The sequence below is a fragment of the Asterias rubens genome, chromosome 8, assembly GCF_902459465.1.
Source record: "Asterias rubens chromosome 8, eAstRub1.3, whole genome shotgun sequence".
NCBI classification, from domain to species: domain Eukaryota; kingdom Metazoa; phylum Echinodermata; class Asteroidea; order Forcipulatida; family Asteriidae; genus Asterias; species Asterias rubens.
Window position 1 is genome coordinate 17385306 of NC_047069.1, and position 26229 is coordinate 17411534.

The 26229-nt window shown below is 38.5% G+C and overlaps 2 protein-coding genes across 3 annotated transcripts; one reads left to right on the forward strand and one right to left on the reverse strand.

The window, feature by feature from the left end:
* Positions 1-561: 561 nt before the first annotated feature.
* On the reverse strand, positions 562-20333 carry LOC117293758 (contactin-associated protein-like 2). Of its 2 annotated transcripts, none has more exons than XM_033776189.1 (6): positions 20246-20333; positions 5516-5813; positions 4314-4526; positions 3358-3518; positions 1829-1982; positions 562-1267 (listed from the first exon to the last, which is right to left on the reverse strand). In XM_033776189.1, the coding sequence occupies exons 2-6, from the start codon at positions 5808-5810 to the stop codon at positions 1074-1076; spliced, it is 1017 nt and encodes a 338-aa protein (XP_033632080.1). In that variant the 5' UTR covers positions 5811-5813; positions 20246-20333; the 3' UTR covers positions 562-1073. The 2 variants fall into 2 exon arrangements, with proteins under 2 accessions (XP_033632080.1, XP_033632079.1); XM_033776188.1 differs by lacking the exon at positions 20246-20333 and adding an exon at positions 7367-7664.
* Positions 6956-21735, forward strand: LOC117293757 (contactin-associated protein-like 2). The gene is given in 7 exon segments (XM_033776187.1): positions 6956-7078; positions 16039-16286; positions 18210-18365; positions 18368-18526; positions 19209-19363; positions 20278-20422; positions 20992-21735. Coding segments are annotated over 6 exon segments (1032 nt in total). The 5' UTR covers positions 6956-7078; positions 16039-16048; the 3' UTR covers positions 21171-21735.
* The last annotated feature ends 4494 nt before the right edge of the window (positions 21736-26229 follow it).

The window sequence follows — 26229 nt, forward strand, 5'->3', positions numbered from 1 at the left end:
CAAAAAGTGAATAGAACGTAAAAAAATCACCACATTGTCTCAAAAAAAATTACAGCCTACATGATCTAAATTATAAGAAAAAACCTACAGAATTGTGGTTTGACAAAGGGGAAAAAACTGTTGACATATTTTTTTTTTCTTTGGCCGAATGAATTTGTTTGTATTGTTCTGAAAAATGTGTAATTTTTAAAAACTGTCCCCCATCGAACGTTTTCAGCCACTTTTTAAAATCATACCTCGTCTCTAGTAAAAGATTAACAAATTCTTAATCTATTATAAACTTATTATAATATTCTGACAACGATAGCACTTTCGGGTAGCATGTAAATATACATTTGGGTAATCGTTATTTTGTATAGTACAAGCCATTCCACTTAAACAAAAATTCCACTCTATAAAATTCAGGCGGCGAGAAAGACTTTGCTGTTGTCGAAACGGTAGAACGCCACGCCATCAATTTTTGCATTTATACCCTCGGTCCTTCTGTGTGGTAAGTTGTTTGCAACAGCTAATTCTACCTAAAATGGCACCCCAAACAAAGGTATTGACAAAATAGGGACACCGCCAACATAGGGCAAGAAAGCTCAGTTGGTAGAGCGCTGGCACGTTAATCCGGAGGTCATTGGTTCGAATTCCACTCTAGTCAATCCTCTGTTCAACCCCGAAAAGCATTTAAAATGCAACAGGTCAGAATAGACCAACTGAAACCATTGTTTTGATGAACCTTGTGAACGGAATCTAAAATGCGTCCCCAATGAAAGTTTTTTTTTTGCTTGAATTATCACTATCAAAATAACCCCTGTTTTTTGTCAACTGTCAAGTTTTACTCAGAAACGGCAACACAACCTAAAATGCATACACAATCTAAAAATGCACCCAAAATAAAGTGTGTTTTGTTAAGTACACTCGTTAAATACAATAGTGAAAACAACACTAATTAGTCAAATGAGACATGATTTTGACTAACTTACATCAAAACTTACGTAAAAAAACTAAAAGATGTAACACCCTTGCCTGGAACTCTAGCCCAGCTTTTGTGAAGTCAAAATAACCCCCAACCAATGTTGACCCCTCTATTCAGGCGCATATCCCTTACACATAAACTTCCCTAAAGTCAACCAAGATTGTTCCTTTCTGCCTCCAGTGTCTCCAAGATACACCATCCGGACCGGGAGGTACTCCTTGTCCGTCAGGAACCCGGAGTCTTCCGTCCGGAACTTGTTGTTGGAATCGCAGTTGCATTTGAAGTTCTTGTTCACGCACGTGTCTGTTGTAGGTAAGAAACCAAAAACATTTGAAATTAAACATTTTGCAAACATTTTAAAATTTTGGAAGGCCTATTCTTCGAACAGTTTTGGTGGAAGATACTTTATTGTTGAATTAGTATGCCATACAATGCAGTCCTAGATTCCACCATATCTATCAAAACATCTAAAATAATATCGAGTTGCTGAATGTGTTTTTGGTTGAATAACAATGAGTTTCTGTGTCAGATCTTGTTGTCAGGATTTTCTTGATGAATGATGATAATATTGGTCACAATTTGCAAAAGTCAGAAATGTCAAAAGAGGGTATAATGGATGACTGCAATACATTAATTGTAAATACTGTACATCAAATCTTGGAACTTGTTTTCGTTTTTACTGTATATGCCTTTACTAATTATTTCTTTGTTGCACTTTTCTTTCTTGTTTTAAAGACACTGGATGTTTTTATATTCACGTAGTCGGTTGTATTGTATGTTTCTCCCAAACACATCTAATAATTTGATGGGACCAAGAACTAAACATCACGGCAAATACAACAGTGTTAATGTTGTTTTTTTTACCGTCAAGATCGCAAGCACATTGTCCGCTGTCGGTAGACGACTCCACCCCACCCCAGCTCATCATGCGGGTACCGTCCCGCGCGATCCACCAACCGTAGTCTCGCTGCTCGCTCTTCACCTGGCCTCGGAACAGAACAGCAGACAGGCACACGATCTGATGACAAAATATAATGAGAAAAACTAGAGTATTAGCTGTTGCAAACTGCTTACAAACCAAAATGATGACATCAGTGCGAATATTACGTATGAATGATTGTCTTAGAGACACTGGACACTATTGGTGCTAGCCTTCACAGTTGGTGTATCTCAACATATTATGCATAAAATAACAAACCAGTGAACATTTGAGCTCAATCGGTCATCGAAGTTGCGAGATTATAATGAAAGAAACAACACCCTTTTCACACGAAGTTGTGTGCTTTCAGATGCTTGATTTTGAGACCTCAAATTCTAAATCTGAGGTCTCGAAATCAAATTCGTTGAAAATACCTTCTTTCTCGAAAACTACATTACTTCAGATGGAACAGTTTCTCACAATGTTTTATATTATCAACCTCTCCCCATTACTCGTTACTCAAGAAAGGTTAAATGCTAATATTTATATTGAGTAATTACCAATAGTTTCCACTGCCTTTAATCACTTGGTAGAATAAATTTGGAGTCACTAAATATTTTTGTCATAAAAACTAATACAAGTAACCCATTTGGACAGACAATTATATTTTACTCTATGATTAAATTAGTTTTGTAGGATTTGAAACTTTGCATGGTGGAAATACGATATGGAAGGGCATTATATAGCTGTAGAATACGAAACTTGTTGGAGTTTCAAACCCGCAGAGGGCGTTGCAGGATGCCGAGATTTGGACGCGTCCTCGGCAACTTGTTTAAAGTTGGGTGAGACAGTGTTGTTGAAGTAACTTTTTACATTAAAAAAACACAGTCAGCCTAATCAGGTCACCTTTACTCGAGACGTGTTGAGAGGAAACGTACAGGCACGGGACTCGAACCTTTAAACTCTTAAAGGCAGTGGACACTATTGGTAATTACTCAAAATAATTATTATCATAAAACCTACTTTGGTAATAACGAGTAATGGACAGAGGTTGATAGTATAAAACATTGTGTGAAACGGTTCCCTCTGAAGTGACGTAGTTTTCGAGAAAGAAGTAACTTTCCACGAATTTGATTTCGAGACCTCAAGTTTAGAATTTGAGGTCTCGAAATCAAGCATCTGAAAGCACACAACTTGTGTGATAAGGGTGTTTTTCTTTCATGATTATCTCGCCACTTTGACGACCAATTGAGCTGAAATTTTCACAGGTTTGTTACTTTATGCATATGTTGGGATACACCAAGTGAGACGACTGGTCTTTGACAATTGCATATAGTGTCCACTGTCTTTAAAACGAGTAGCTTTGAGTAATTTATAAGTTGGCTCATTGCACGTTATAAGTATTGGAAGGGGGGGGGGAGTAAACACACAGTTAACATCTATTATAAAGTGATAAGAATGATTGCCCTAATACCTTGATGTACTGCTCACAGGTTTGAGAGACTTTGGTAAGGGCCTCAAGCTGCTCGAAGTTGGCGTTATTGTACCGTAGTTGAAGCTGGAATGAACCGGGAGGTTCATAGCCACTCACCGACACAGCCTCGTCGTCGTAGTTATGACCGATTATAGTTACACCTACAAAGAAAGAAACGAAAAATCAAGGTAAGAAAAAACACTTGTTGAATCCTTGTAAATTGTGAAGGGGGAAAGGATTGACCTGTCCATAACTACAGGGGCCTTTTTGAAACTATGGTTTCGGCTCTCGATTCGGCTCTCGATTCGGCTCAGGCTATAGCTTGGCCCCCGTCTGTTGTTTTGACGATTGTGAGTGCTTTGTCTATACGCGCTCAGGGCTTCAGACAAAAGAACGGAGCCTGAAGCCGAAGCCAAAGCCGTAGCCGTGGACTCGAAAAGGGCCTATGTGCTCTATACCTTAAGGTCATTATAAGCCTCGTCCGGAGACCTTCCCTCTCGTTATTTATAACCAAGCTTTCTCACTGACTCCACTGCTCTTTTTGTTCTCTTTTACCAGGTCCTAAATTGGTCATTATTATCTTGGGCATTATCTGTATAATTATTACACATCCTGTCCGTGTTTTTGTTTTGTTATGTTGCCTTTGCTTATTGTTTTTGTTTTATTCTAGTTTGTTTGGGGGTAATCTTTGCTTATACAGCTATAATCTGTCCTAATGATTCTGTCTTTTCTTATTATGGAAGTAAATGTCTTATTGAATTTAATTGCATTTGTTTTTTCGGGCTTGATTTCGAGAGAAGTTGGAGAGTTGGTTTCCTTAAAGGTTTCATTGAGAGATATTGTCACAAATTTAGTTGATACAAAATAAGACTGCTGTGTATTTTTTCATATAACTTTGTGATTATCGCCTGGACTACTACATAGAGTGAAAGGGGAGAGGGGATGGGGGTACCAACCTTGTCCCCTTGACAACTCGCACCGCACGTTGAATTCCGGCGCAGTACCACGTCCAGGACCGTCGGGGTCGATCACATAATCATTGTCATTCCTGAAACCCATCCGGTATATTTCATCGCAACTACGAGCGATCTGGCCGATAGGGGGAAGCTCTGGTGCGGGTATATCAGGCTTCAGGCCCGGGCGCCCTCCGATGTTATTCGGCTCCTCGTCTGTAAATTGATACGGTAAAAAGATTAGTTTTGTCAAACAGCCCTTTTCAATTTCTGTCTATGGAGCACCACTCATAAGGGGTCAAATGTTGACCTAAGGTCATGAGGTACTGAACCTTTGACCTTATGATACAAAACACAGATGTTATGTTGAAGACATGATACCCAAGTCGATGTAGGTTATTATGGACCATTCCCTGAGTGAGTTTTTGAAAGGGTAAAATGGAACTAAGAGTGCATGGTAAATGTCTGTGGCCTTCACCGTGAATGACGTACACGTACGTCTTCGTTTGAACCTTTTATATAAACACTAATTTATCACCATAGCAGGGTATGATGAATAATAGTCCTTGATATTATTTCAATAACAACAAACAGTTTTAAATCATTGAAAATTAAAACAATAACAAGAACAAGAAAATAAGAACAAGAACAACAGTTGCAGCAGCAGCAAAAGCAACAGCAGCATAAACGGCAACGGCAACTACAACTACAACGACAACGACAACCACAACTACAATGACAATGACAACGACAACGACAACCACAACTACAAGGACAACGACAACCACAACGACAACCACAACTACAAGGACAACGGCAACGACAACGACAACCACAACTACAAGGACAACGACAACCACAACTACAAGGACAACGACAACGACAACCACAACTACAAGGACAACGACAACGACAACTACACGGACAAGGACAACGACAACGACAACCACAACCACAACTACAACTACAACGACAACGACAACCACAACCACAACGGAGACGACAACCACAACGACAATGACAACGAGAACCACAACTACAACGCCAACCACAACGACAACAACAATGACAACCACATCAACGACGGTGACAACAACAACTACAACGACAACAACACAGCAGCAGCAGTCAGCAGCAACAACAAGCAAATAAATTACAAAAACAAATAAAAAAAACAACAACAACAACACAGGGTGGAGTCTCACCAGGTATCACTGGAAACACCGGCACGTCTGGTTCCGCCTCCCCTTCTGTTTCTGGACTCTCAATCCCGAATGTTGTCTCCATTCCTCTAATGCTGGAGTCAATGCTATTCAGCCTCCTACCAAGTCGTCTGTGATTGGACGACATGCGGTCCTCAATGAACCGGAAGGTATCCATTAAGATATCTGATTGGAGGCCTTTAAGACGGTAGATCTCACCCAGTGCCGGCTGGCTGCAGGTGGGGCGTGTCAAACAGGCAAGGAACCCTACCATGAGGGTTAGGAGGGTACACTGCATTGTCTGAAGAAAAAAAAATTTAAAAAAATTACAAATTAATCAAAACTTATTTTAACAGTATCGAACATTAATAAGATAACCATAACATACTATCATACTTATCAATAAATACTGAGACGCTTGAGACCAAACAGCATCATTGAGACGAAATTCTTACTCTGGTTGTTCTCAGAACTTAATCGTTAAAAAGGTTTCCACTCGTAAAAAATGTCCTCTTTTCATCTCAGAAATAAAATGCACATATTTCTCATTTGCAGTTTAAAAACAGCACATTAGTGAAAAAAATAAATACAATAGAATCACGATTGAAAAGCTACACAGCCGCGTGTGACAAAGAAAGTTCCAAACACCCCCACCAACTTGCACAAGAATGTCACGCAGTGACAGAAAACGCGAAACACTTTCATAATCAGCGGGATCTGCTCATATTAATTAGGATCATAGTTGGAGGGTTGAGTTTGGCCCACCATGCACGCAGAACGACCGCAAATCTCGGTTCATACATTTCTGTTAATTGGAGCTTTTCGAGTCCAAATTAAAGTGTGGTGTATATTCACACATTGTTGTAAAATGCGCTCAACTGGTATATTTTTTTCTATACTATTACAAAAAAAACACTTGTATTTTGAAACAGAAAACTAAAACAATTGTACATTTCAACAGAACCAAATTTTTAGTCGACGAGACCGTACATTTATTTGATTGCTATTTGATTGTTTTAATTCTTTAGACAATGACAAGTTGGACAGGGGCTGTCAAGGTTAAAACCAAAGCATAAAAACTGGCATCAAGAGATGTGAAAAACCAGACCCCCTGCCAACGATAACAATAAACTAATTTAATTAAAACAAGGAGATTGTTATAGTTGATTCAAGATACTCTTGGTTACGTCACTACAGAAAATACATCTTGAAGACAGCAAGGTATGATCGAAACGTCGAGTAATCATGCAATGACTTTTCCCCTGATCTTATACTACGGAATATTCTCTCAACAGACAACAACAAAAATCTTATTAATTGTTATTCATTATTCGATGAAGCGACTGACTTGGCTAGTCTATTAGGTGACGGGCCACGGCCTCTGCGTTTGATCACGCGGTGTATGCTGACTCCGTTCTGACGGTTACCAGTTCGCTAATGAGGCCCAGCAAGCAGCAGGTGGTGGCATTATATAAAAAAAAAAACTTCGTGGCACTCCGTATCCACTAGTTGGTACACAATCAGAAAAAAAACTGCGGATCCAAGAAAAGCTTACTCACGGAACTGGTAAGTACACATTTCTTTTCTTCAAATACACAAAACTGTTTGAAAAAAACTTATATTACTTACAAAGGGTATTGGCCACTTTCTCATTAGTTTTACTCAATTTGAATACAGCAGTTTGAACTCAGCAGACCGATCGTACGAAAACTTCTAAGATTAGAAACTTCGTTGAGCCAGTATCGGCCTTTTACATGCCAAGTTAAAAACTTTCGGGAGTTATAAAACAACCAGTCGTTAAGTAACTGTATGTAGAAAGTGATATAAGTTCAATAAGTTTAATGTGTACCATACCTTTATTCCGGTATCTGAGATACCTTTCACTTGAAAAGTAGACAAGGGTGCTTCTTGACTTCAAAACTTTTACCGAAGATTCGAGAAACGGTAACGAAACGCCCAGTTGCGGTGCTCTGTCTTCTCGGTGGATTCCTGACGCAAGGTCCGTCGGGAAAATCTCTCGATGCAATTATTAACACCACCTGGCCCTAGCGATCGACTGTTACCCCACAAGTTACGGAAGGAAAAAACCTAGACTGGCCGCAAATTACAAGCAACCGGAAGTTTTCACAAAGTTGTTTCTCTTGGTGCGGGGGCCAATATTGTTAGCAACCATCACACGTCAACCTTGGGTGCTGATCAAACCTTACGTCACCATAGAATCTTCTGGAGTTTGAGTTTTAAGTGGAAGTGCAGATGTATTGGATATGAGTTTTTATGACTTGCTTTATTTTGGTAATTCGGTTTTATTCTGGAAGGTCTTGGAATGTATAATTGTCCAGGTGGCTGAGAGTTGTTGGGTATAGCATTGGTGGAAATATTGCAAGGTTCTTGGCGTTATTGAAGTCATGCATGCAGACAGTTCAACCTTGGGTCTCCCAACTCGGGAGCCCAGTTCAACCGTTGTCATGGCAATGGCTTCATAAAAAACCTTAAAAATGTGTCAATTGTCTAGAGATGGGAAATGATTGATGTAATACTTTGCACACAGATCACAACATGTGCTTTTCGTTATAACTTCATAGGGCTATATTATAAAAATGTTTCCAGTTCACACTGGTAAAGTATTGACTCCCATGACCCTAGCCACGTAAATTATATTTTCATGTAAATATTATTTAAAGCCTACTTTAAACAATGGCTGATTTGTAGGTTGATTTTATTTATTTGGCAAGGAAAATAGGCATTATGCATTATGAAATATACAAATAATGGCAAGGAAATAATTTTTCCCCGAGGAAAAAAAACACCTTATTTCCTTGGTTGTGCTCTGAGTAATTTACAAAATGGTGGCACAGTTAGTGGACGAAACCGTTCACTTGAAGCAACAAAAAAAAAGAAACCAAAGAAAACGAAATTAATGATATGAAACGAAAATAACAAGTAAAAATCCCGACCGAAATTTGTACATGGATGAAAAAGATTTCGTATACTATAAAGGCCCTACAGAAAAAATAAATAAAAATGAGTGGTCCGTAGAGGCTCAAACGGATCCTGTTTGGTTAAATAATCTGGATTTTTCCAGCTGTTTTTTTTTTTTTGGGGGGGAGGGTGCTAACAATAATATTACTTTGATATTGCAACGTCAGAGTCAATGGCCTTGTTCAGGGTGAACTTGAAAATAATATTATGATTAGCATAAAAATAAAGCCACAGATATTTGGTCAAAACTTGGTTGACAAAGCACAGTAACAAATTAAAACCTTTTTAAATTAAACTGAAACTCCACTCGCTTTTCTAAAAGTTTTGATTTAGAAGTTACCAGCAGTCAGCACTCCACTCACGTGTAGTGAGTATTTTTCGTTTTTTTTGTTTTGTATAAATGGTAAACTTTTAGTGTGTATTTTTATTTTACATCTTTTTAGACACGCTAAACCAATACGCATTTCACTGTACAAATATTTGTTTTTTTACAAGTGACAATCAAACATTATTCTAGTGGAATCCTCATATTCCACCTACCCCGGTTCAAATCCCACCGGAGACGCGTGGCTTTCAGTCCCTACGTGGTTGAGTGGGTTTTCCCCGGAGTATTGTTCTTTGAGGTTTTCCTCCCACATCTAAAACTGAAACTTCCTTCCTCGTCTTCTCTCATTTGGGTTAATAGTGATCAAGGTTTTTTTTCTGAACGTCATTGGTTTCACAAACATATGAAATGAATTATGTTTTAAAACGACTTGGAAAGATTACAATGACATAGACGCGTGGTTTGAGAACCCCTTGGTGGAAAAACCAGGATATGTATAGGGTCGAAGGCCACGTATAAAAACCCTGTTCAGACAACAGAAACAACTCAAAGCACTTAAACCCCGGGGATGCTCTGGGTATTAAAATCCCTCAATCAACCCTAGTTCGTTTAAAGCAACCGCACAACATCGGTAAACAGTATTGACCAAAGGCCCACACTTCGTGTATCACAACTTATATGGGTCATTCCATGTCAGACCAACGCACTTTTTTACCTCATGTCTTCCGATTTTGGTAAAAATTGCTGTGCTTGTAGGTCCTAATGAGCAATGAATGCACACCAATTTTCAGCCCGATCGGACTTTCCATGTGGTCAGGCCAGAAACCACTAAAATCTGACATTTTTAGGGTAAAATACCACCTTTTTGGCAAATTTTGTGTCAAATTGATGAGAATTGAATGCTCAAATCAATTCTTTCATCAAAAATTAATTTTCTGAATAGAAGGTCAGTGTAATCTTTAATATGTTATCGTGACATTTGACCCCGTTTTTGAAATAATGTATCATTCCAAAAATCAACGAAATAAAAATCATTTGATAGAGCATGTCTTCCTCTATCAGAATCCACTAAGAAACAGTTGGGCTCTTCAAAATTTACAAGTACTAAGAAACAACTGGGCTCTTCAAAATTTACAACTTTAAGACTATTTTTGTACAGTTGGTAGGTTACAAATTAGTCAATTTATACATGTACTTTACTTTATAAATAAATAAAAATGAAAAACTTTCCAATGTTGAGGGCTGATGTGGTCTAACCAGAATCATACTTTAAAATACCAGCAGTGACGCACCCAGGATTTAATTTGGGTTGTGGGTGGAGGGGGGTGGGGGGGGGGGGGGGAGGGCATTTTTCTGAAACAAAATTCTTTCCAAGATGGTAAACAAAAAATGTCACCATGCTGCAACTCTGACTTCATCGGAAGGTTAGCATGCCTTTTCGTGTGCTATACGGTTAAATGGAAATCGCACAGTTAGCACAAAATCTGCTGCTGAGCAGCTCTATTAAAATGGGCACTGAAGTCAGAGTTGCAGCATGGTGAACAAATTGTTCAAGATTCATCACAGGGGGTTAAAGTAAGACTGCATAAGTTTGTGATCTACTGAAGAATGGCAGACAGCTTCTCCATCTCAACCTTGATGTAATCTCTAACTGGGATCACTAATAATCACAGTGGTGCACCCGAAGGGGGGGGGGGGGGGGGTGCGGGACGATGGGTCTGGGGGATTTATCCCAGCCCCTCCAAGGTATTCAATTTGTTTGTTTGATTTGTTTTGATTTTTTGTTTTACAGTCTTCGAAAGAAATTTTTGGGGAAAATATGGCCCACCCCAAAAAAATAATAAATCCTGGGTGTGTCACTGCTGATAGTTTAAACTCTGATTCTGGTTAAACCACATCAGCCCTCAACAAGAAACAAATCGCAAACCATGAACACTTTAGAAACAGAAGAGTGAGGTTTGTTGGTGGATTTATTATGTAAAGTATATAAATTGACTAGTTTGTGACCTAACAACTGTACAAAAATGGTAATAAAATTGTACATTTTGAAGAGCCCAGTTGTTTCTTGGTTGATTGTGATAGAGGAAAACATGTTCTATCAAGTGATTTTTATTTTGTTGATTTTTGGAATGATGCATTGTTTCACAAGTTGGGTCAAAGGAGTTATGGCTTGTCTTATTAAGCAGTAGTAGCCTAACTCAGGGCTAACCTTGAGTTTTTAATTACTCACACTACACACAACTCCTCCTAACATAGGACAGTCCGTGTGAATTCGACCCAATCAGCTCAGATCAGATAGGACTTACAGGAATTAGTTAAAGACCCAGTTGTTTCAGAGCAGAAAGGACTTATAATAGATAATGAAAGACTCAGTCTGCTCAATGGGAAAACAAATAAACAAATTATATGGGGTGATTTAAGACGAAACCTTCAAAGAATTCGTTGATTCATATCTCCACTGCACCATCCGCCTTGACCGCATAATTTCAATATCGTGCCTGGCATTCTGAAATTTACCTTTAAACCCTCAAGGGTCCACCGTATGCGTTGATGGCTCGGTCAAGGCTTCAAGTATTTTAATAGGGGTTGAGGTCTAAACTTCGTCTACACGAAGAGTGATCGGTTTACTGCAACTGTTGTTCAAATCTGGTTGCCTTTACTATCTTCTGAACTTGCAGGAGAGTACATTCTTCTGGTTCATTGAAACAAAATGGTTTTCAGATTTTAAACTTGTAACTTTATTTACATTTATTTCATATTTTCTCAATGTGTTATATTATCAACAGCTCTCCATTGCTCGATACCAATTAATGAGTTTATGCTAACAAAATGGTTATTACCAATAGTATACAATGCCTTTAAAACACAATTAATGCATTTTGATTTTGTGCCAAGAGTTCAACTAGAAGTTGAGAGACGTTTATGAGAGAGTCAGGCGATTTTATGTCAGAATATTTTGTTTATTTTCTTAAGCTGAAGCGAACACCCATGACGTGTGAAAATGTCAGTATTTTTTATTTATTACTTATTGTTTCTCGTATAAGTTTCATGTTCCTTGAACGTACTGGGCAAGAGTTCAAACTTGCAAATCACCAGCTGCACAGTGTTTTTTTTTTTATTTATACAAAATTAAAGATATATGATCTCCTTTTCAAAAAGAAAAAAAAAACTCGCTAAAAAAGTGAATGGAAATATATTTTAGGCCTATTAAATTTGACTGGAAAATGAAATCGGTAAAATGAACCTTCATCAATACTGATGATTTAACGTAGCCTATTGATGACTGACCTAGACAATTCGAACTCAATCATTGAAATCTTTTGATGATTGGAAATTGAGCCAGTTTTTTGAAGCAAGTGTAAGGTGAAGCAGTTAAGAATTTGGTTTAGGTTCAGGGTCAGGGCTATGTGTTGTATCATACAGTAGGCTACGGGTAATAAGGGTACGGTAGCGCAGGGGTTGGGTTTAGGTTGGGTCTAGACTAGGTTAAGGTTTAGGATATATGATCATGGGTTAGAGTTATGGTTAAAGACATTGTACACTCGAAAAACGCGACCACCTTTTGAAACTTTAGGATGTTAGCTGCTTACATTTACATGTGGAACGGTCTACCGCATTCCATCAGAGCCATCCAGACAATAGACACTTTCAAATCAACCCTGATTTTCAAAGACATTTCAGTAACATTCACTAGACATTTTGGAATTTGTTCTTGTTCCTTGCACTGCTGGAGAACAACCAAGGGGGAATATTTTTATTGGAGCTAGCATGAGCACTTTTTTGTGGATACAAAATAGAAGACGTCATTATTATTATTATAATTATTATTATTATTTACGAAAAGGATACAAACAATAGAACCGATCCAAAAACAAAGGTATATTTGGCCTGTAATGGCAATACAAACAAAATACTCTTAACACGATTAACGGTTTTTGACTTTTTATCACCAAAACTCAATACAGATTTCGTTTCCGCGTGTGTCATTTTTGTTGTGGCTGTCAAATCATTTTCAAAATCGCAGGTCGGGGTCATTTTTAATAGAAGTTCGGTCAAGGGTGTTGCTATGGCAGTTTGTTCCTGTTTTATCGTTCGATTCAACAGGAAAGCAAACATAGAATAAAAAAAATAGAAATGATTGTTTTAACATCTGACAACTTAAATTGAAAGCCTGTATAGTTTATTTGCATTTATTTGTTTGATTTATTGGGCAATCATAAAAAAGTACAGTAAAAAAGTAACCAAAAAAACAAAACAAAGGACTACTTAAGAAACAAAAAGATACAAATGAAGACTGAGGTAAGTGAACAAGCTTGAGCTTGATAAATTGCTCATAAAAGTAAAATATGCTTTCTCTCAACCTGGCGTCTAAGAAGAACAAAAGTCTTAAAGTTAAAAGAAATGTATGTATAAGATTAAACTAAAAATGTATGACAAAAAATGTTTACACCCAAGGTCATGAAAACGAGCAAACATGAAGAGGGATTCAATAAGAGACAATCGCCACAATAAATGAATATATCTAGTAAAACTATGGGAACATTTAAATATTTACACAGGTCATAAAACCGTGTATAGTAAAACATAAAAAAATAAAAAAAAAGCTAATAATAAAACTAATAAATAAAATAAAAAACAAGACTAAATGAAATTACAACAATGAGTTCACATCCAAATGATCTCCACCCAGAGATTTGAAGAATTTACTTTTTTTTTAATTTTTTTTTTTTATTATTTCCCAAAACTTTGTTTGTTTCGTAAATTAATTTTCTGATCGTAATCTTTCTGAGTTTGACAATAATTTATGAAACCTCATTTGTCAGTAAAAACCAATCACAATGGCAATTTACAATAAACATTAAAAAATAATATGTAAAAAAAGGAAGCAACATCTAAACCGATCGCTCTGGATTAATTTTTCTCTATTTCTTATAATTTTCCCTCAAACTCAACCAGTCTGTACCTTTAAATAAAAGCTGTTTGATTTTAAAGGCCCTTGAACTCTATGATAATGAAAACCTTCCCTGATTGGTCGGTTAGAGCAGAGTGATTGGTCCTCTTATCGTGGATCATAAAAACCACTCTGCTAAACTTGAACAACGGCACTCGGGATTCGATACCATCGAAGGCAGTGTCACAGTTCGGGATAAATAAAGGTAAACCGACATCTTTGTAAATATTGTAAAATAAAGTAAACTGAAATTTGTGTAAATTGTCTGCTTGTCTTAGTGCGTCAATGTTCAGTACTTACGAAAAATTGTATTTTGCTGATATTATGTGGTTCAATTTTGTTTTATTGTAATTGTGTCTGAAATACATTTCAGTTTGTTAGCATAATACACTTTTTGTTTAAGTGGTTGAGGTATGACATTTTAACAGTTTTATTGTATGTTTAATGGAATGAAAGATAACTGCGAAGAGTAAATAGTTGTTGTTTATTTAAACTAAATCACAATTCCTACGATACGGTTGTCAAATAAAAGATAAACAGTAACTTTATAGTTTTGTTCAAGGCGAGCCTTTTGCATTTCTATTCCTCGAATTCAGGTCAAACTCTCGACTTTCCCTTTTTAAGCTGTATTTTTTTAATCGTGCGTTTACATGTAGTTGAAGTGGAGTTGATTTAAGAAGTTTCATGTCAAATACTTTACGATTTGTTTCAAATGCGTTGTATTATAAGAAAGTGAAAGAGGTTACACGTTAAATACACTGGACACCTTTGGTAATATTGCCAAAGACCAGTCTTCTCACTTGGTGTACATCAACATGCAAAAAAATAACAAACCTGTGAAATTGTGAACTCAATTGGGTCGTCGAAGTTGCAAGATAATAATGGAAGAAAAAAACATCTTTGACACGAAGTGTTGTTGTTGTTGTTGTTGGTGTTGGTGTTGGTGTTGGTGTTGGTGTTGTTGTTGTTGTTGTTGTTGTTGTTGTTGTTGTTGTTGTTGTTGTTGTTGTTGTTGTTGTTGTTGTTGTTGTTGTTGTTGAAGTACTTTTTATTTTAGTGAGAAATTACCTCTTTCTCAAATACTATGTTATTTCAGAGGGAGCTGTTTAATACATTTAACAGCCTCTACATTGCTCGTTATTTTGAATAATTACCAAAAGTGTCCGGGGGTGGATTTCACAAAGAGTTAGGACTAGTCCTAGGAGATATACAAATTGCATGGATAGTCCTAAGTTAGGACGAGTAACTGGTCCTAACTCGAGATAAGACTAGTCCTAACTCTTTGTGAAATCCACCCCAGTGCCTTGTAAAAGATACTGAAGACAAAATCAAAATTAAGAGCATAGCGTGTTGAAATAGGATGTTGGTTCGATTCCCACCCAGGTGCCTGTAGATTTGATCCCACTTATCTCGGGTGAAGTCGGTGAACCAACAAAGACACATGCTCAAGAATGCAAAGGGTGTGTAGGTTCAGTTCCATCCGAAGCCTTTGGACATTTCTTTGGGGTTCTCGAAATCTTCGAGTGACATTACGCAGACCATTATGGTTCAAAATAAATATGATTACCAAAGCTTCCCAAAGATATTGAAGATTAATGATCATAACAGTTTATCCGAAACGTGCGGTGCCGAACTTGGGGGGAGACACAATACTGAGGTCAGACGGTTGTACGATTAGAAAGATCGCCCGCAGTTTTCGTCAAGAAACTTTGCCAAGAACTTTTCTAAGAACTTTGGCTGCAGCCTCCGTCTTTAGGTCATACAGAGTCACACGTGTTGTGTGTGGGTGCTGTCTGCTGACATCACGGTTGGTAACATATAATATCGATGGAAATGGTATCGTCTTCTCAGGGTTATATGCAATTCGTATAGATTTTATAAATTGTTTTAAATCAAGTCTATTGATCAAAAGTGTCTTCGATTCGTTTGACAACAATAATTATTCATTGTTTAAGTGAAACATTTATTTGTTGATGTTGACATTGTCTCACTGAGGCGTCAATTATTTTTGTGATTTTTTTTTAAATACTAATTTCTCAAGAACAACAGCACCTCAACGACTAATATATTTTAAGGGAAAGTTTCTACCATCATTATGTTTAATTTGAATATGTGGACATTGTGTTTTGTGTCGTACAAAAAGTACCCAAACACTTCCATGACCTGTTTATCATTACGGATGTAAATGCAGTTGTGTTGCAGAAATGTACATGTACTGTAAGTGTTTCTTATCGTGTAGTAATGTTGAGCCACTTTGTTTTGGTCTGGTAGAATCATCAAAATGGCGACCTTGATCTGGTGCGCATGCGTGCTGTTATTAGCTGACTTCACAAGAGCCGCCCACGATATCGACGTGGATCGCCTGGCCAATCAGCAATCAGATCTCGTGAGAGAGACGTTCAACGTCATAGAGGACGCCATTGCAGCGCAATATGAGATGTTCGACGTCCGCATCAAGGGATTAGAAGCTCGAATTGAAGAGTTGGAGCGAGTTATTGCTGAAGGGTCTTTCGCTCCCGGTGAGTATATGTGTTAAAAAAAAAAACATTCTATCAAATTAAATTACCATGTTCAAAAGGTCACTTAAACATACTTGTCACTTAAACATACTTGTTTAATCAGTAATTCTCGCCCGGCTTGGCCTGCAGGTCAAGTCATAGATAGACCGGCGTCGGCGGGACAAACGTTTTTGCGTAATGCTATGTGCTTTGCCTGATCGCGGTTTTCCACTCGGTTTTTGATTTTATCATATCATATTGGGGTTTTTTCTTCTTGTCATTTTCTATAAGCCCTATATAAATGGTGTTATTACAATGTATTACTAAAGCGCCAAATTGCCAAAGGACGACGTGTTGAATATGCATTATGTATTCATACGTCATGGCTATTGAGTCCAACCAATTATTCCTACATATACAAGGCGCCGAAGAAAAAAAGAAAACAATACAGTACAAAGACGCTGTTGCCCACTGCAGAATATAGGGGATAAAGTTGGGTCTTGGGTGCCAGTTTGAAGGCTGATAAACTTCCGGGTCAAAGTTCAGGCTGATATGAGGTCATCTGGGGTCAACTGATTGGGGGCCTTGACTCGTGATTTAATTTCATTTATTTACCAGCAAACATGAAAAATCACATTAAAAAAAATTAATTGCAAACCAAAAGATCTACACAAGCAATACAATAGTTTAAGAAGAATACAAATATGTAACAACACTTAGCAAAGTACTAAGGAACCTGATTGCTGAACAGTAGGAAACAACCTCCAGTGGGGTGGTACACAAAAGCGCTAGAAGCAAAATAAAAGACAAGAACCCTGAAAGGGAAAGCCAATAGTGACAAAAAGTCACCTTTCAATATGGATGACCTTGTAATCGAGGTATCTGGGTCAAAATTCCCCAAAGCAGCTGAACAAAAACAAACCGGTATTTAAAAACGTATATGCTAAACATTGTGAAAACCGTCATGCACAGCATACAGTAAAGTAGATAGAATGGCAAATAAATGATACAGTGTCATTTTTAGATGGTCAGTGTATAGGCCTACCAACAAATTGTCCATGGTTGGAGGTCAACAACCCCACAAGGGCAAAATACCTTTGTCAATTAATAAAACCATTATCACATTTTTGCAATTGCAAAAAGAATAGCGCACGGATATTCTGTACCACCCCATTACGGTGAACTATTTACAAACTTCTTCTGATAGCGCCCTCTTTTGACTCGTCTTCCTTCAGCCTACGTTGATGACCCTTTGGGAGGGGGGGGGGTGGGCAGGGATAAATTTCCCTAGGACACCGGCGCTCTGGGATTTCTAGCCCTGTGTTAGCGACCTCCCTATTTTGTCAGTATCTTTGTTTGGGTGCCAGTCATTAGAAGCCATTATACATGTAACTGAATGGAAATATTCAAAGCATTGATCACCCCTATGACGTATGTTCATACGAACCTTTTGAACCCATTAATTCCTACACTTAACGTTATTGATGCTTCCCTAGTAAAGTCTTGGTGGAAGGCCTGTGTCGCGTCGTGAGGGCACTCTAAAATGACATAGTGCCCTCTCGTGTGGAAAATTGCGACCAATGCAGCACTTCGCTCGTCCCCAGCTAAACGTATCATGCACTGTCATTGATTTAATAATGCGCAGTCCCATCATGCATCAAACTCACACTGCACCATATTTCTATGCACTGTACGCATGACGTACTTCCTGAACAAGAATCTGTTCAAGCGATTAACCCATCCCAGCGGTCCTGGATAGACTGGCCGCTGGGGCCGAGCGGAACATCACATGATCCACAAAGACTACCATTTCCCATGTTCAGATTCACCCTGTTCAGCTTTTTGGACCAGTTAATCCCAACGTTGTGCATTTATTCCCTTCTATCTCGACATTGTAATTGTATTTATTTCTAATCCCAATATTGGACACCAATTTCCCATCAGATCCACCTGTTGAGCCTGTACCGGTTAATCCTAAGCCTAAGCCCGTCAAACCGAAGCCTCAGCCCGAGCCCGAGCCCGAACCCGAACCCGAACCCGAACCCGAACCCGAACCCGAACCCGAACCCACGACCAGTACAAGAGCCCCGACCACGACAAAAGAACGACGACTACAGAGGAGGCACCAGTGGCCCTAGCACCGCCACAGACATGTCAAGAGATATTCGACCGAGGGGAGAGGACCAGCGGTTCCTACTCAATCGATCCAAAGGGATTGGGGACACCGTTCAATGTACAGTGCAATATGATAGACGGCGCAGGTAAGGCAGATAATAATTATTTGTATAGCCTCTTTAAAGGCAGTGGACATAATTGGTAATTACTCAAAATCATTATTAGCATAACACCTTACTTGGTAATGAGTAATGGGGAGAGGTTGATGGTATAAAACATTCTGAGAAACGGCTCCCTCTGAAGTGGAGTAGTTTTCAAGAAAGAAGTAATTTTCCACGAATTTGATTTCAAGACCTCAAGTTTAGAATTTGATGTCTCGATATCAACAATCTGAAAGCACACAACTTCGTGTAACAAGGGTGTTCATTGTTTAAATATTATCTCGCCACTTCGATGACCAATCGAGCTCAAATTTACACAGGTTTGTTATTTTTTGCATATGTTGAGATACACCAAGTGAGAAGACTGGTCTTGGACAGTTACAAATGGTGTCCAGTACTATTGGTAATTGTCAAAGACCAGTCTTCACACTTGGTGTATCTCAACATATTATGCATAAAATAACAAACCTGTGCAAATCTGAGCTCAATTGGTTGTCAAAGTTGCGAGAAAATAGTGATCGAAAAAACACCCTTGTCGCACAAAGTTGTGTGCTTTCAGATGCTCAATTTCGAGACCTCAAAATTTAATTCTAAATAACGGTTCTAACGACTAATGACCCCGATCTATCTGTCCAACTTTGTCTCTTGCCACTTTGGCGCCAAAAAGTTCAAACGGTCGTCGGTCATGACAGTGAGACTGAGCAGCGGAATAATGGAAACAAAGCTGCCGGGAGTTATCAACTCACACCTTCCTACAATGCCGACCTGGATCAGCTGGCCGCCCTTGCAGATGTCTCTACAAGTTGCCAACAATTTATCAAGGTAAGGATTGACTTTGGAGACCCTAGACAATCTTAAAAACATTGTTCAACTAGTGTTTTTGTTGCTCTTGAATTTATTTGGAAACTATAAGACAATTGTACACATTTACTTTATGTTCAGTGTAGTATCTTGCCTACCACATAAGCCATGGAATGTACGAGATTATAGTTTTGTAAACAAAGGTTCCATTGTTTATACTCGTGATGTGATTAAACTGGGAATTGATGGATAATGGTCCATGCCTGACTTTATTATCGTTATGCTACTTTTTACGAAGATTAATACATCCTGAGAATTAATCACAATCATTAATGCTTCTGCTATGTATTATTGGGACTGTGTTGGTCACTAAGACTACGAATAGATCGCCGCGTCATCATGCGTTAAAATGTAGGACGTCCTTAAAAACACATTAACAACAGTCTTAGCCTTATCGATACGATACCAGTCTTTTATCGAATTGACTTTTATTCTAACGACCGTGTAACACGAGGCAATAAGACCTTTGGGACGCTTGGTGGCAGCAAACTTAACAGGTAAAATCCATTGTTCTCGCTCATTTGCGCAGGCTCAGAACTACGTAAAAAATGGAAATATACCTGGTAAGTCTGCTGCCACCTAGCGTCCAAAAGTCTCCCAAGGCAATCTCCACGAAGAAAAGACATTATTTTCATTTGTTTAATACTCGAACATTTTTTTTCGGGGATCGTAATACGCCGATTGAAGAATGACTCATTTGCTACTGAAGGGGCCCTGTAGCATGCACTGCGGTTGGTTGCCTGTAAAAGTTGGCTCGTGTGACAAGGCCCTAATACTTCAAGAAATTGCCATATTTGCAACTTTTCCCCACCTTTGGTTAAAACAAATTCGTACAAAACTTACTCAATCCGTCTTGAACATTATTATCCCCTCAGCTCCGATGTAAGTCGGCAGTCCTCTTCTCCAAGAAGGGTGTAGACTACGGTTGGTGGGTCTCTCGAGACGACGAGACAATGAGAAGCTGGGGTGGTGTTGAGGCATCAACGTCAAGCCGAAGCTGTGCTTGCTCTGAAACCAATGGTAAGAAACTATTCACTCAACTCTTTCCTTTTTTCTCACCATAAGGAGTAAATCAGCCAGCCTCGTTCACAAGAGTTGCGTGCCGTTTCAATACTTCTCGTCACTAACCCCAGGAAGCATCATAACAAAATAACTACCCTTGTTCTTTTTTATGACATTTAACAAACAAATTGATTTGTTTTTATTTGTACATGTTTGTATCGTTTGATGATTCATCTGATTATAAAATGTCCAGTATGCAAATTAGAAAACATGAGTCTTGAATGCCTGAATAAAAATAATATCCAGCCACACCGGAACCGTAGCCGAATCTATGGTCATAGATTCACGTATTGAACCAAATCCTTACAACAATCATTTTGGGGCTCAACTCATCAAAACACGAAGATTCATCATTTCATTTCATGTTACCATATAGTAATTTGTAGTCTGTTTATCCACACTCTGCTCACAGCTAAGATTGGTAATAATTAATCTTAGCCCTTTGTGTCATCGAGTCCTGAGGGTTCACCAATGCTTGTATTTTTGTCCAAAAAAACTTTAATTTGCATTTTTTTTTCTTCTTTCAGATTGTCCATCCGGAAAGTCGTGTCGCTGCGACGCAGCCAGTAAAGAAGAGACTATCGATGAGGGCCTATTGACAAACAAGGAGTACCTCCCAGTCAAGGCTGTCTACCTGGGCGACACTGGAGGCAGGAAACAGACATCTTACCTTACCCTTGGTAGCTTAGTCTGCATGGACGCCTAGTAAACCAGACTATTCTCCATTAAAATCTTCATTCAGTCGCCATTTTGATTTTTTTTTCCAACACAAACAGGCGTTATTCCAACTACATGTACGGGCTACATATATTTTTTTTTCGTAAGGGCACTTGCACACACAATTAACACAAAATTACCTGCAAGCGCCGGATTTCTGCGCTAGCCTTGTAAGCGTTGAATGCCTAGTAACGTAGAGTACGTACGCGCAGAAGCCATCATATGCCGCTAACCAGTGAAATACGCTTACCGTAAGCGCATAATGCCCTGCTTCCGTAAGCGCCGATGCTTTGCTTACGGTAAGCAGAGCTATGACATTGGGCCCTGGTTGCCTATAAATTGCCCCGTGTGTGACATGGTCATAAGGCTTTGTTATTCGTCCAAAACAAAACTGACTTCAACGTTGGACTTCGAACTTTCCTTCCCCAGCGCTGAGAATTTATTCTTCGAGAGCAAGAAATTATTCTTGACCTTTTAAGTAAATATTCTAAAAGGTAAATTTTTTGATTGATTTTTGTTGTTTACAACTAAATAAGACCGTCACTAAGGAAAAATACAGTAATTCAATTACTAGAGGATAGATATGTATGCATTGCATGCGCTGCATGTAAAATAAATCTACTATTTTTGTACAGTGTGTTAAAGTGAACAAAGAACTTTTTTGCTTGGAGAAACCAATACAAATTTTACTAAATTAAAACACGGTAATGGTAACGTAAGCTGGGAGAGTGTAAGATAGGCTTGGCGAAAAATGACAAATATTGTTCAGTTTGTAATGAAGTAGCCTACTTGAAAGTTACATGATAAAAATACAATGAAGTAGTAGCTAAGGTGCCATTCAGAATAATCATTGTTCGATAATTTCTTGACCCTACCACCCACCCCAAATTTTGGTTTTTAAACATTGAATGGCTTCATATTATAATCTATACACTGAAGATGATTTTAACGCCTTAAATCCATTAAACCCTTTCGGTAAACAGTATTGTCCAAGGCCAACACTTCGTGTATCACAACTTATATATCAAATAACAAACCTGTGAAAATTTAGGCTCAATTGGTCATCGGAGTCGGGAGAAAATAACGGGAAAACCCACCCTTGTATCCGCGCGTTTCGCCGTGTCATGACATGTGTTTAAAATAAATCCGTAATTCTCGCTATCGAGAATTGATATTGTTTTACTGTTTTCTCAAAAAGTAAAGCATTTCATGGAATAATATTTCAAGAGAAGTCTTTCACCACTACCTTCTGTAAACCCTGTAAGTTATTTATAAATCTGTGATTTTTTTTTCTTCTCCTGTACCGAAAGGGTCCAATGGCTGTAATTACTGAGCCGGATATGTTTCAAATCAAAATGTCTACAACGTCGGTTTTTCAGTGGCTTTTCCTGGCCTAAACAAACAAACTTTTACTCCGTAGTTTCAATCAGGAATGAAGTTGACAATCTTGGCTTGCTTGCATGGTATGTGTGTCTTCCTTTTCATTTGTTAATATACTCTTGTCCAATGGTGCTGTTATCCCCCAGTTCTTCTCTTAACGCGAGATAAAGTAAGTTTTTTGTTGTTATTAACCACATTCAGTAAATCGTTACGTTTGATTATAGGATCAGTTTATCAAATTTAGTTTTGACTTCCTGGGATAAAGGAAAATGGCTGAACAATATTTGAATCGACTTACTTAAAATAACACAAAATCAGGCGATGCATCTTTCAGATTATACGGTTACAATTTTAAGAGTTACACAACATTGATAATTTACAAAATAAGACTAATTGTTTGCACTTTTGGCATACTTAGCTTAATCGTCTCCTACGTCAGGCGAATTAATAATTGTCTCGTTTTTGAGGCAGTTTCTTAAATGATCATAATTTTACTCTGAATTGTGTTTTATGAAGTTTGCACAAAATGTAGTCAAGTTAATTGTATGTGTATTTTTTACTACTTTTTTTTTAAAGTAATTTTCTCTTTTACGTGTTTTGTTAACGTTTGCTTATTTCTTTGATTTAAAAAGTTGACATATGCATATCAACAGCATAAATCCTGAAAATCTGTCTTTTGGTCAATTATTTGTATTAATGTTTTCATTTTAATTAAAATACTTGTTTTGTTATGAGGGAAATGTATCTATAAACTCCCGGGAGGTTTTTTTTCCGGGGGAAGGGGACCACCGCGTTTTGTTTTCTGCTGCTGATGATTTCTTTGTTCGAACAACCTTTTACTCCAGGGTGACTTGACGGCAATTTAAAGTGTAATGACCGGGATTCGAACTTCTTATAGTGGCTTCTTATATTGGCGTATTATATAGCGCACGTATATCCGTCAGTTAGTGACGCTCGAGGCGCTTTAACATACTGTATTTTGCTGCAAGGTGACTACGTTTAAATTTTGAGAACTTCTCAACTTAAAAAATACCACTATTTTATGGTATTGAGTATACAGTGCTAATACTAATCGGTGTATGGGTAAAAAACAAAGTTAGTAATTATTCTTTATCCCCGATGCAAATTTAACATCTCTTACATTATAACACCCCTTCCTGTGATTCTATCTGTTGATTGGCCGAGAGTGTCACATGGTGTTGTGTATTTTTACTCTTGTGCATGTTCACCGACCAAAGTAGTCAATGAACTATTAAACGATAGCCTAGCAACCGATGTACTAGTGCATGGATACCCTGGTACCCAGACTACATTGAATACCATTGATTTAAACGAGCTGCTTGACAACCTCGAACCCGGTGTATGAACAACATATGTGCATTTGAAATACGGTTTAGAGAACGAACGTAACAGCAGTAGTCTGGTACCCTCTTATTTTGTCAAAACTCGGTGTTTCAACGTAAGATTTTACAGTTCTTGTTTGACGATTGATTGTGCGCGACGTACGTAAAGTTTTTTGATGATTCTACCAGGAAAATGGAGGACAATGAGCCCCGTCCGCGATTTGTTTTACTTACTGAAGATGAATTACGAGACTTTATAGACTCAGCAGATTCAAAGAACACTAAAAGCAGCATAAAATACGTCGAAAGATGGTTCAACAGTACTGTTCTGTACGCAACACAACGTAGGATAGTAAAGATTATAAGGTGTTGTGTGAATTAATTTTTATTAAAGTATACAGATAGAATCAAAGGAAGGGGTGTTATAAAACAAATATTGACTTCTTTGTCTCGTGGCATAGTAAAACTAGTCACTCTCGGTGATCCCCGGAGCAGCCTGTCTTCCCTCGGCTTCGCCTCGAGAAGATAGGCTGCTCCGGGGATCACCTCGAGTGACTATAGTTTTACTATGCCACTCGAAGCAGTCACTATTTGTATACTATGCTATGGGTTACAATTTGCTGCGGCGCAATATGCTGCCAATCCAGCCAGGACCACCGGGGCGAGCCCCGTCCCGTTTTCGAAGTACGCTAGGTTATTTTACGTGCGTTACTCATCACACGGAACCAACGGTTTACGTCCCATCCGAAGGACGAAAAACACACTGTCACTCTCTGACGATTCTGCCATCAGCACGTTCGATGATCCGTGCGGCTTTGCCACGCCATGCTACGAATACTATACGCAAACAGACACTCCGATAAGATAGTTGCGTTCAAAATATCAAATCCTTTGGTTAAAATCTTCGAATAATGTTCTAAATCTGTTTACGATGCACTGTCTGTGAACTTTATAATACCCATCCAGGCAGAGGGGGCGAAAATAAAAATGTATGTCGAAATGTAACATTAATAAATAATTTTCCTGTGTGCATTTAACTTTAACATAGCATATGGTGAATCTTGAAAGCATATTTACTTCTTAAAGGTGTGTTTACTTGATGAAGTACCGTGTTTAAGCCTCCCTTCTGGCGGGGCTTTCCGGTTCCAAATCCCCCGGACCGTTGGGGTTCAAACACGGCGGAGAGATCGTTGTTGTATTGAAACCCGCCCGGGACAACATACAAACACGGGAGGATGTAAGATATAGGTTCATAACAAGTCATTCTTTAATGTAATATTAATCGTAAAAGTTGTATTCAGCAGATGACATGAATAATATTTTTGGATTTCTATTCAATTTCTGTATTTAACTCAATGTTGTCTGAAAGGGGGGACAGTCTTAAGAGGATTGGTCCTCGTAGGAGCAATGACATGTTTGTCTCACTGAGGGCAGATGATATATCTGGAACATACGAAGAAAACAACAGAGTGACATGGTCTGTGATCATTTCCCCCAATACTACCAAAAGATGTTAACATCGGCCACGTCTAGCTAGCGCCGAGCACGTAGTCTAACATTGGCCACGCCTAACTAGCGCCGAGCACGATCATCGCCCACGCCTAGCTAGCGCCGAGCACGATAGCCTAACATCGGCTCGGGATAGGGTTCTGGTTTTGGATCTGGAGCATAGGCAGAGATTGTGGAGAATAACTCCAAGGCTTCGTTAGAAAAAACATATTGAAGTATCTTAATTAGGGTCATCGAGTGTCATCAACCGAACAAGGAACAAAACAATGATTGGGGTTAACATTAGGACAATGGTTAGGGTTTACGACAATGGTAAGGGTTAAAATTAAGACAATGGTTGGGGATTAGGGATACGATAAAAGGGTTAGGGTTAAAATTAAGACAATGGTTGGGGTTAGGAATACGACAAGTGTTAGGGTCCCCTCCCATTACTTCAACCATTTAAACTCCAAGAATCCGAAAAAGAACTAAAGGGAGACAAAACAGAAGCATGGGAGATACACGAAGAACATGTCGGCATTGCTTGGCAACAAACAGTTTAGGATAGAGAGAAATGGTTGAAAACACTTTTCTTCTAACAGCGCAGTGAAATAGGCTAGATAGAAGACAAAGAAGAAGATGCTATGTCATTGAAGTCACCAGAAATGACCAATCTATTACTCTATTTAGCGGGAGGGGGCGATGCTGACTTATGCGTGTGTTCGTGACAGACAAGCACCGCATTCTACAGAGACCACAAGTTTTAGTTTAATTTTCGCGTCTTGATTGATTGCTCGGTCGCAACGACCTGATTTATCAATTCTTAAGCAAAGCACT

Excerpts from the sequence above, each read along its gene's own strand:
- LOC117293758 (XM_033776189.1), bottom strand. The coding sequence starts at position 5,810 with ATGCAGTGTACCCTCCTAACCCTCATGGTAGGGTTCCTTGCCTGTTTG. Across the intron at positions 4,527-5,515 it reads GGTGTTTCCAGTGATACCTG|ACGAGGAGCCGAATAACATC; the intron begins GTGAGACTCCAC and ends ATCAATTTACAG. Across the intron at positions 1,268-1,828 it reads ATGTGCTTGCGATCTTGACG|ACACGTGCGTGAACAAGAAC; the intron begins GTAAAAAAAACA and ends TACCTACAACAG.